Source organism: Aricia agestis, chromosome 8 (assembly GCF_905147365.1).
Source record: "Aricia agestis chromosome 8, ilAriAges1.1, whole genome shotgun sequence".
In the NCBI taxonomy this organism is placed as follows: domain Eukaryota; kingdom Metazoa; phylum Arthropoda; class Insecta; order Lepidoptera; family Lycaenidae; genus Aricia; species Aricia agestis.
The window spans coordinates 10,350,957-10,363,097 of record NC_056413.1 but is presented as its reverse complement, the minus strand read 5'-3'; the positions used below and the strand labels follow the sequence as shown (position 1 = coordinate 10,363,097).

Genomic DNA, 12,141 nt, shown 5'->3' with positions numbered 1-12,141 from the left:
AGTCATTAGTGCAATGTTTTTATGAAAATTGGATTAGTAGTTTAAGCCATAGAGGTTTAAAAACTACAGGTAAACATAGACTGATGAAATATGTGCAACAACTTGTCTCAACAACTTTTGAGTAACTTGTATGTTACTTAAAAGTCGTTGAGACATTGTGACCAAGAAAATTAATGCATACTTATGCATGAAAATGTAAAGAGTTGAAAAAGTAGAGTAGGGGTAAAGTCCTTTAGAGTAAAGAGTGTAAGTAACAGGGTTTTTATTATTTTTAGTCTTTGTGAATTACTACACCATAAAAATATATTTTATGTGTAATTTACTAGCAAAGTACCTGTATTCCCTGTATGTCGTCCTGGTCGAGTTGGAAGGCGGGGTCGAAGCCTCTGTAGAAGGGTGCCATGAGCGCGGACCGCACGTCGCTGTGCGACAGACCTAACGAGTGACCGAACTCGTGCGCGGCCACCTGCAATTAATAATTATAAGCTAAAAATTTGAAAAGCCTGCTATTTGATTCACAAACTTTGAAAAAAATTGACTGCCACTTCTTATTTCATCAAAATCTGTTGAATAGTTTTTGAGTTAAATTGTAGTTAATGTCCATACAATACTCGTACAAACAATAAATTACTACAATCATATTAATTATAATATTTTAGTTGTATAAACTTGCACAAAAATAGTTTGTTATTTAGTTAGGGAATAAGTACCTGGAAAAGATTTGTTCCTCTCCTTGTGTTGATGGACCACATCTCGGCATCGTCAAAGTGAGCATCACCACCGTATACCTGAAATATAATAGCGATCAGTTAATAATATTATTGTAAGTACTACTTATAAATCTGGAAATCTACAAACACAACAAGTTTCACTTATCTTTCAGTACTTACAAGATAATATTATGTACGTCATATCTAAAATATCAAAATGGCCCTTACAACCCTAAACAATCCTAAAGGCCTCAAATTATTTTGATCACGCTTTTTGCCTCGACATAATATTAAGTGGATAGGTCTCAATTATATCGATTTAAGTTAAACCCATTTCATCCCATTTTATAGCGGTATAATGAAAACCAAAGCGATACATTAGCGCCAGCGAGCGGACCCTTACGTAATTTATGTGTGTCATTTCCACATTTCCACATCCGGGTCTAATGTGACGTTTCCGATATTATTATATACATATTTTATAATATTCACGCGTTATTTATATTGTATAGTATAGTTATATTAGCCATGCTTTCCCTGTTATACTTCCTAGCCACTTATCATTCATCATAAAAGGATTTACAATATTTACATTAAGTATACAGGTAATAATTATACAACCGTTACTAAATTTCAGAATTAAATCTTAATCCCATACTTTTGTACAATCACAGGAAATGATTTATAGTCTGGTGGCGGATTTATGTTATTTGGTCGGATAATACGCCTTGTCATAACCTAACCAAATACCGCGAGCGCCGCCAACTTGCCCGCAAATCAATCAATCAAATCAATTTCTCTGGTTTGATTGATTGCCCCGCACAAGGATAAGTACTGTCCCACGTTGTCATGGTAACGCATACTTACAGGGAAGTAGGCATGCGCCAGGGTGCCGCCGGGGCCGTCGAACGGGTCGCCGTCACCGTGCTCGCCCTTCTCAAACCTGGAACACGCAAACATTTACATAGATATGAGCTACAGCAAGCACGCATTTGAAGGGGTAAAGAAAAATTATGGTAAGGATACACGACGACACTAGACATTAAATACTCTGTGTAGACATGGAATGTCTGTGTGTGTACACTGCCGCGAAAGTTAGTTGCAGATGTAGTGTGAACGCAATCGACACTAGTGGCAACATTTCTGTCGAGTGTCAGTGTCTTCGTGTACACTTAGCATTACGGCATGAAGTAATCCTTGTAGTAGTGAAATACTCGTTAAACTTTATATAGGTTCCCAAGGAGACAGTTAAAAGATGAAATATGTTACTTTAAAATCTGACATATTGTTAGTGCGTGTATTATGTTGACATTGTGCTTGTACAGCTATTATTATGGGTAGGGTGTATTTTATACGAATCGTTTGATCATCAATTATAGTGATTTTCTATTGTATGACATACTTATGACATCATGATTTTCACGTTGACTGATTACAATCATGCGTTAGTGATTTACATACAGATGTAGAATCAACATTATAGCTTCCATTAGTATTAATGTAGCGCTTGCACACACATCTACAGTTTTATAACACTACCACAAAATGAATTCCATAAGTTTTACAAAGGCAATCTTAATCAACAGAAAATATTCGTCACATAAAACTATATTACTTATGTAGTTACAACATTTTTAAGTACCTAAGAATGACACATAATATTTCTGAAAAAAGTCGAGGTCCAGTATGTTATGGTGTATATTTTATAGGAGAATGTGTCAAGGACAGTTAAAAAATCGTTCCAAATGACGAACCCATTTTGTACGTAAATGGTTTTGTGTCTGTTACGCAACGCGGATTACTATTGTGTTGAGCCCACAGAAACATCATACAGTGTATGATTGCGGTAATTGTTGTGTATTTTCAAGGCGTTTAAAGCCCTCGTATTAAAACTCTGAGAGATCACAGCTACATGAATGATATCTTGTGCTGTCTTCAATATTAAGGATATACAAGGTGTCACAAAACAAAGTGTTAATAATTTAGAGTGTGTATGTATCCCTTAAATATAGAGTTAATTATGAAAATTGCTTAAAAAAAATTTAGACAATTTCCAGGCAGTTAGTATTTTTGCCTACGCTCAAACAGCCGTACTTAGGGTCATTCAAATATTACTTAAGTAGTCACTAATGAAGGTTTCGACCTAAAATCCATATACATTTTCTAACAAAGACTACATCAAAATATGACTGCTTCAGCAATTAATACCCTCTGAGTGTTTTTCGTATCTCACCTGATTTCAATGTGCACCTGTCCGGCCTTCTTCTGCGTGAATGTGAGGTCTGTGTAGTCGGACCACACTGAAAACGCCTTAGCCAACTCCGCGTCCACCTCGGCGTGGTTCAGACGAGACGGGTACTTCGAGATCTTGTACGTCAGATTCTTAACACGCCATCTTGATCCTGAAAAGTAATGGATTTGTGGATATGGATTTATTGAAGTGAAACTACTTTACGAGCGTTGTGAGCGAAATTTCGAGGTCGCGTCAAGAAAAAGAGGGTCGAAATAATAACAATATAACATCACGACGCCGTCACGATTTTGGGCAGAAGTGCCTACCTTTTGGGGACTAGCCCGGCGAGAAGAACCGGCGTAAGAAACTCTAACGAAGCCATAAAATGTATGAAGCGGAGTTTGGTTTCATTTCAGTTTATTTTCGGTTCGTATGTAACACAGTAATACTAGATAAAGATTTATCTGAGATATAGCGGTTTTTATTTCTTTTGTTTATGTACTTAAACGTATGTTGTTTTTCTTTGTCTGATGTGTAATAAAATTATAATAAATATTTAACAATTGTCTACTAATGGGCCGTCCTATAATTTAACTGTAAAGTGTAAACTAACTTTTTGCTTCGGAAATACAAATATGAAATAATGCCTTCTCATTCACAAAGCGCTTCTGGCCCGGATTATATTGATTACATAATATGTTAAATTTTCAGGATTCTATAGAGTAATCATTCTCAAAGTGTGCTCCGCGGAACCCTGGGCCCTGGCGCTTCGCAAAGGCCTTTTAGAAGCGAGCAGTTCATAAATTACTTTTAGAAATTCCAGCATGGATATAATGCATTCAAAAATAATACATTCCATTTTTTTGAGGTCCGCCAAAATTGACACTTCTTAAAAGTTTGAGAACCACTGTTTTAGAGAGATCTAAAATAATCAGCTCATTGTGAAACGAATACTAATCGATAGTTTACCTTGTAAAGCGTATCTCTTAGCGCGGCTCTCTCCGAAGCCGACTTTGTCCTTAACTCCGCACCTTGGCAGTGACATTAACGTTACGGTTTCTTCATCTAACTCGCCTGAAATTATAGAAAAAAAATTATTAACAAAGTAACAAAAACGTACATTATAGAATATAGATACTAGCTACAGTTAAGCAATTTTAGAAATAATAAGGTATATTCCAAATTACACTTTTGAACGTTAATTGCAGTAAACATTACCTGGAGTGGATGGAGTTCCTACTTACTAGCCTATCACTGAGGTCTATAATCTGTTGCCAATCAATAATAGTTCAGTAGCTTAAAAACCCATTTCATAAAAAAAAATGTTTCTTCACAATTATTATTTATAAACCCATCTACGAAAGAGATGGTAATGATTACAAGTGTATGCACTTTGCAACAAGGTTGCTGGAAAATCCTAATTTCCCACAAATGTGTGTAATTCCGTGGATGAGGACTATCGACCAGTTCGCCTTTACGTCGTTTTCCGCTCACGGTTTTTGTTGTCAACGTATAATTACTTCCTTAAACGTTAGCTGTTAACTAGTTAAAGGGTTAATCTTGGCGATTAAACCTTTGCAACTTCAATTATGATGTAACTTTGAAAGAGTTCGAACGTCTTTCAATGAAAATTTCTCATTTCACTTATTTGGTCGAAATATTTTAACTTGGGAGCTAATTGTAAGTTGATGCAAATTTTACATTGAAATCGAATAAATTAACTTCCGCACTCAGATATTCATCACTTAACTGTAATTAAATGAAGGTTTTGACATAAGCGCCATAATATATCTGTCAAACTCTTCATTAAATTGAAGTTTAATCTTCATCAAGTGACTCTGAGTGCGGATTATAGACTTTTAGCTGCTATAAGCCTGTTCACAAAGTAGTTGCCCGTAGCCGATAGCAACAGGACAACTCAGGCCAGTAATGTAATGAGTTGTGATGACGTCATAAGTTTAATACACTCCTAAAGTTACGATCACCGCCGATGAATAATACATAGATCAATAGTGCGTTATTTGCTTACTTAATAACTTCGTCTAACAGGCTACTCATCGTGACAAGCACGACACTCTTATGCTTGTTATCATAAGGTTCCGATTCGCTCAGCAGATGCACTCAATACAAAGGTAGATTCAACTTCTGACCACGTAGCCGTAGATCGAATAGTTGTCAACCAGTCTACATAATTGCATTACCAATGTCATTCTCATGTTGTACACAGTGAACCGTATTGAAATGGAAAATAAAATGATTCGTAAGCCTACCGGGGTTGGACAGATTTGTTTCGAAAATTCGCTATTTTGATGACATACAGAGTTTAAGATAACTATAAAAAGCCTAAAGGAATAATTATAAAAATAGTAATCATATAAATCTTGTTCGATTGTGTGAGTGACTTCTATATCGGCGTATTTTGAATGCCTTACAAGTTACAACTGCTAAAGTTGGCGGTTACCTATAGTATTTGTTGTTTATGAAACCTTGTAGAAACTTAGTAGTTACAGGTATAACGTGCTTTGAACACGTACTACTGTAATTATGAAACCGAACAATTTTACAACGTATTATTTGACAATTATTTTACTACGCTGAAAATTATAAGGGGCATTTAATTGTTACATAGTTTCTAAGCAAAAAAGTGACAATACTTGGACGTACCAATTATATTATTAGCAGCTTCTGATTAACGACATCGATAAATAAAGTAAACAATAAGTGTTGTCGATACCTGATGTATAGAGACAAAAAAATAAATTATTGTCGTTTTTATAGGAGTCGGCACCAAGGTTAGTAAAGCAGCGGATGTATCATTACGTCAAACGTTGACTAATTTAACAAGCTGTAAGTAACGTGTTTATATCTTGAGAAGTTATATTTTCTTTAAGGCTGGCAACTCTAATTTCTTTAAATCTGGCTTCACATTATTAATATACACATATTTATTTATATTGGTTCAGCAGTTTAAGCTTAAAGAGGTAATGGACAGACACTCTTTCGCATTTTTTATATTTACATTGACACTATATTGTTTTCTGGTAAAGTCATTAGCGCTACAATTTTATCACGCTACGTAACAAACTTTGTCTAGATTCTGCGAGATAGATTACTATTATACGCTAACTCGTAATATGAAGGGTAAAGTTTGTGTGAGACTAGTACACACAACAATGAACGTGTGTTGGAAACGTTCCAATTTGTAAAGCCTTTTTAATCCTACCACCGCAGTACGTCTATTTCTATTTTAATTCCTTTATCGCAATGATATTTTCAGTCCACTTATGGTTAAATCTTTTATAATTCATTGACACACAAGAATAAACTTTGCATTTGGACTATCAACCCTCATTGATGCTTCACTTAAAGAATTTTTCTTCTTTTTTTTTTAAACAGGCTTCTTTTTTCTTAAAGAGGATCGAGGAGTTGCTATTGTAATCCCCCTCGTACTGCCGCTTGAGTCGCTACATTCGACAGCGAAGTTGGAAGTCAAGCACGGATTTGACATAAGGCGTCTTAAGGTGACGCCGCATTTAAGTAAATGGTAAAATGGTTTTTGTCGCGTAATTTAAAAACCATAAATATGTTTCATATAAGCTTTGGGCAAATTATAGTGTATGCTTGAACTAATCTATGTACAAATTTTGGAAGCTTAAATCACTCTCCTCTGTTGGCAAAATTAGAATCCCTGTTTTTATAGAGGTATTTTTGATTAATTATTCTGTGTTATAAAAGTTGACCATTCGTGTTATGCTATAGGTAATTCAAAGATAAAGACATGATGAATACTGACAATGAAATTTAATTTCTTAGCTTTAGTCATTGTTGAGAAAAATCGATATCGCTGCAGCCAAATTATCAAGGCGTTACCTTAAGTATTCTATATTTTTAAGGATACTCCGGTCCCTAAATACGTAGAATCATCATCATCATATTATATTCATCGCATATTAAATCTACTCCACTCTAACCCATCTCACAGAATGGCATTGAATTGTCAGTTTTATGTAGTGTTACTTAGATGTTAATTTACGAACAAGTGAACAACTAGTCGCCAACTGGCTCATGTCCACGCGGTGCGAATTACGCAAATTTTGCTCTTATGGCCTAACAATATAGCTTACGTTTCCATGCCATGCTGTGAGTTGGTTGGCGTCGAGTCAGTGTAATGTGCGATGAGCTTAATGGTAACAGCTGATTACAATTTACATACCAGTAGTATTAAGTCCGGCGAAGCTCTGGAACTCTGATATCGCCTTTCTCCATGAGCCCTCGTCCACTATGTGTCCACTGGAGGGGTTCCGTACGGACGGACTGAGGTAGCCGTACTGCGCGAGGTACATCTGGAAGTGGACGTCATAATCAGCCTGCCGTACCCTCAAGGGATATGGACTTTTGCCTATGAAATGGTCATGAATGATGTGCGAATTTTATGCGCCGTCTTATTCTGAAAGTCCCGTAGTGTGAGATGCAAAGGTAGACGAAGTAGAATCTAGTTTTTTTTTTAATATGAGGGGGTAAATTAAAACCATTGATTTAATAAGCGTACAACATGGTCTTGCGCCAAAATGCTGAAGCTTGTTTTCAGGTAAAATATAGGACACAATAAATATAAAATACAAATAGCGTTAGTTATTATTTCAATTATCATAGTATTTCTATCGAGTCTAAATAATTCTTGAGAATATGTCTGAGAGAAAAAATTATAAAGTTTGGGAACTCCCATTTTAAAATTTATAACGTCATCACCTCGATAATTATCAGCTGTTTGCACGTTTTATGAACTCTGTAAAGATACACGCAATAAAAAGTACTTTGCTAAATATAAGCCATGTTTACAGACTACAACCATAAGTCTAATCTTATCTCTTCATTTTAACATGTTAAGTTTTGTATGGGAATAATATACTTAAAATTTAAATTACAGTGCAAGTTTTTTTTTTCTGTACAATTTTACTGGTATTTTTTATGAATCATACCAAACTATTAGGGTAATTATTGTTATATTGTGCTTTTAAATTAATTTCTAGGAAGGTTTCGTGAATCGTTTGGCAAATACGAATATCATGCGCGTAATGATAATATAATAATAATATTATTGTCTTTGTTTTAAAATTTCCTTATACAAAAAGTTTGTGACATAAAAACTAAGATAACCTTAAGTTTTATGTCATATAATCGTAGCATTTTTTAAATAAAATAAGGGTGCAGACGAGCAAACGAGTCACCTGATGCAAAATAACTACCATCACCCATGGACAGCAATGCAATATCAGAACAGTTGTACCTACTTTAACAGGTATCTAGCATATTGCATTTAAACCCAAATGCCTCCGTGGTCTAGTGGTTATAAGAGCGTGGCTCTCGACTCGGAGGTCGTGGCTTCGATTCCTGCGTTGGAAACATGTTATTTCCAAGTTTGATTAGGACAATGCTGGCCGATCACCTGATTGTCTGACAAGTAATCAATCAAAGATCCATGCGTCGGATGGGCATGTAAAAAGTCAGTCCTGCGCCTGATCTCTCGCCGGTCGTGTCGGTCTTCCGTCCCACTGGGTTATGAGAGTGAAGGAATAGAGAGTGCTCTTGTGTACTGCGCACACACTTGAGCACTATAAATTACTCCTGCGTAGCTGGCCTAGTTTCAATGAAACTAGCCACCGTCACCGAAATCGGTGTGGGGAGTATTATATAATATATAAGGGTCCATAGTAACGTAGCTAAGTTACAATGTAACGTCGATGACGCTAAACCTATAATGACGGTACTCTGGTACTTGTGCACTACAATGATGAATAAGTTCCACGTGAGTAATGGATGACTTTGCTGCCGCATATTTTCTACCAATTATTATTAACATAAATACTACATCCAACGACGTTAAGAAGTTACTACGATAACAGTGTTATTGTTATATGGTTATCCATACGCCATCCGTACTAATATAATAAACGCGAAAGTGTGTCTATCTGTCCGTCTGCCTGTCTGTCTATCTATTCCTGAGCGATAAACGAATTCAAAACGATATAAAATCATACAAATCTATAAAATCAGGTCTATCGATTTAAAAATTCGATTAAACTGATTTTATTGTAAGTTTTGTTTTGTATAATATTATGACACGTTCATAATAATAATTATACTAATCTTGTTTTGGTTTTTTACTGTCAACTGTAATTATGGAAATTACTAAAATAATTGCAAATCACTTATTTCTAATGATTACTATTCTATTTATAAGTTATGTAAGTGTAGCAGTATGTAATGTTGATTTTATGTAATGAGTTTATCGAGCGACGTGTAATAGCCGGGCAGAAGAAAATTTAATAAAAAATATTAATAGACAATGGAATAATTATTATAGATGACAGAATAAATATTTGCATTTTTATTTATAACCATCTAGTTCTTACTACTTATTACCACTTACAGCAACACAGAGTTTGAAATGATAGTAATTATTTGTAAACTGCAACGCCGTTGAACTCTTTTGGCTCGGAAAACATTTTTGTAGTGTAACTTTTTTTTTGTTAAAATTTAAATGAATCAGAAATGTTATTATGTTATTTCAAAGCCAATATTTGCGTCATATAAGACATGATAATTTTACCGAACAATAGGAACGAAGGATCAAAAATCTCATGAGATTCTATTTATAAAGAGATCAAAGTACAGTTTAAATAAATATATTTTGGTAATGTTTAAAATTAGTTTTGTTATTTTGAGCATGCATTTTTTAAAGTTGATACATAGAACATGCGTCGATACAAAATTGAAATGCAAATTACATTTCAATTCTGTAACATTTTTGTGCATCTTTGTGACTTGTGAAGCACCTCTTTTCTTAGTTTTTAGAGGTAACTGGCTCTAAGGATGTATAAGTGTGGTAATCTCTTTTCCCTGGACATCTGCAATCTCCATGAGTTGCTCCTCCAAGGTCGACCACTAGCCATTGTTTATTGTTGTCGCGCGATAACGATGATATATCGAAACATTATAACTGAATATCACTCGACTGTATGATAAACGACAGTACAATAATTAAGATGCATGTTAAATCTAAAATGTTATATATTTTTAATGGCATCCAATGCCATGGTAGTATTAAAAAAGGCACAGGTAGTAAGTAGTTAAATTACGTCAAAGTTGAATGGATATAAATATAACTTTTTATTGAAAAACATGAGAAATAAATATTAAAACGTATCCTTGAATGAACGCGAAATGCATAATTCAATTGATCTCTCGTGTCCCTTTGTCTAGAGATCGTCCTTTCATCGTTAGGTTTTACAAACGCAAAGAAAGAAGGATGTTACAATACTTTAGTCAGAAATAAAATTAAACTCTATGCAATAACATAACTTTTTTATGTATTAGAAGTAAACACTAACTCTTTTTATAATTAATTCTGTTCATTCTTTAGTGCATTAAAAAGTAAATAAATGTCCTCAAATATGTTATGCAGGAAAGATAAGTTCAAAAGTCGAACAATAACTTCCTCGAACGAATCTGTTCCACGCAAATAGTAGACTGTGAATACTAAATAGTGCACTATCAGTCACTGACTAACCGATGATTCGTTTGGGAGTGTACACACTAGAGCGTTGACTTTATTTACGAGAATTAAACTTTAATTGCTTGCACTTCGGCGCATGTGAATTAAATTTAAGACGCTCCACCTACGGAAATGCCGTAATTTACCGTTTTTAGAGTCTTTTTAACTCATAATTTAAAAACTACAAAATTATAATAAAAATACAGCAAAATCTTCAGCATATGAGCATTCCCTTCTCCGTTATTTAACTGCTTGCACTTCGGCGCACGTGCATTAAATTTAAGACGCTCTCCCTACGGAGATGCCGTAATTTACCGTTTTTAGAGTCTTATTAACTTATAATTTAAAAACTACAAAATTATAATAAAAATACAGCAAAATCTTCAGCATATGAACATTCCCTTCTCCGTTAATAATTTCCTATTTTTGTTTATTATATTACTCATGATGTCAGCTTCCAATGCAATACATTCAGTATCTCCCTAGTATTTAGAAATTACGTTTATTTGAAACACACGACAATAGATCGATAATTTCATCAACTACATATTTGCCGTTTGATTTTTTTTAGGTCAATTTTGAACTAAGGTAAGTAAAAAAAATAGAATTTTGGTGCGATCTCTGCAGCGCGGCAATTGTATGGTCAAGGTCGTTTGCTCAGGGGATGGCCTTAAAAAGTAAATTTAATATTTATATATCACTAGATGACGCCCGCAACTCCGATGCGTCGAAATTAGTATCACGCGTGTAACGTGTGTTTTTTTTTAAATAAAGAGTATCCTATTTCCTTTTCCGGAACTCAAAGTATCTTCATACTAAATTTCAGTGGTTTGGACGTGAAAAGGTAAAAGACAGACATACTGACACACTTTCGCATTAATAATATTATATTATTATGGATTTCCTAGCAGTAACTGACTAAGCGTTGGTTTGTATTAGGTAGGTAGTAGGTACACACTCGAGCGTTGACTTTATTTGCATGAATACAGCGTAATGCACTTCTCCGTAGATTTTACTTATAAAGTTCATGTGCATACTTGGATGTTGATTAGGAGAACAATGCGTTGGATGTTATTAGATTTATTTAAAAATACATAAAGATTAGATGTACATTATAATATTTTATTTCCTATTCTACTCCTATACTACACTGACCAAGCGATGATTTATATTAGGCTGTGTCACACAATACATTTTAGTATTGCTGTGTGCAAAGTCGAGCATAGACTTTATTACTTTTAAGATCTCAATACCGCAACAAAAAAGTATCTAAATAATTTTTTATTATTTCCTTTCAGAAAAAAAAGAGTCACATAGAAAATTATTATATGTTACTTAAATAAATATTAATTCAGTGGCAAAAACTCTTAATAAAATGGTAGTAAACAAATGCAGCGATTAGTTGTTGACTCCTCATACATACACTGCAGGTAAATCCCGTATTGAGTGTACACTAATATTGATTTGTGGTATTATCGTGAGTCAGAAAGTAATGAGTCCATGTGGGCGGCACTGAGACCGTTATAGAGGAACCTATTGACACAGAAGCGAGGACGAGAGCGCCGAATATTCGGACAGCCGTAACGGTGTCAGTGTGCCTTAACGGTCAGCGTATTGAGAGTTCTTATCTGATCTCGAGTAAG

The 12,141-nt window shown here is 34.6% G+C and overlaps 1 protein-coding gene across 8 annotated transcripts in view; it reads right to left on the bottom strand.

The window, feature by feature from the left end:
* The window catches only part of LOC121729864 (matrix metalloproteinase-14), a 32,753-nt gene that overhangs the window by 5,737 nt on the left and 14,875 nt on the right, over window positions 1–12,141 (bottom strand). For all 8 annotated transcript variants that reach the window (XR_006036019.1, XR_006036021.1, XR_006036018.1 and 5 more), the window contains exons 3-8: window positions 7,157–7,286; window positions 3,913–4,017; window positions 2,944–3,112; window positions 1,578–1,653; window positions 711–788; window positions 335–466 (exon numbers count right to left, since the gene is read on the bottom strand). Coding sequence is in view for 3 of the 8 variants with exons in the window: in XM_042118527.1 (XP_041974461.1) it covers window positions 335–466; window positions 711–788; window positions 1,578–1,653; window positions 2,944–3,112; window positions 3,913–4,017; window positions 7,157–7,286 (690 nt within the window). In the remaining 5 variants the exon portion in view is untranslated. The remainder of the gene's footprint in view (window positions 1–334; window positions 467–710; window positions 789–1,577; window positions 1,654–2,943; window positions 3,113–3,912; window positions 4,018–7,156; window positions 7,287–12,141) is intronic.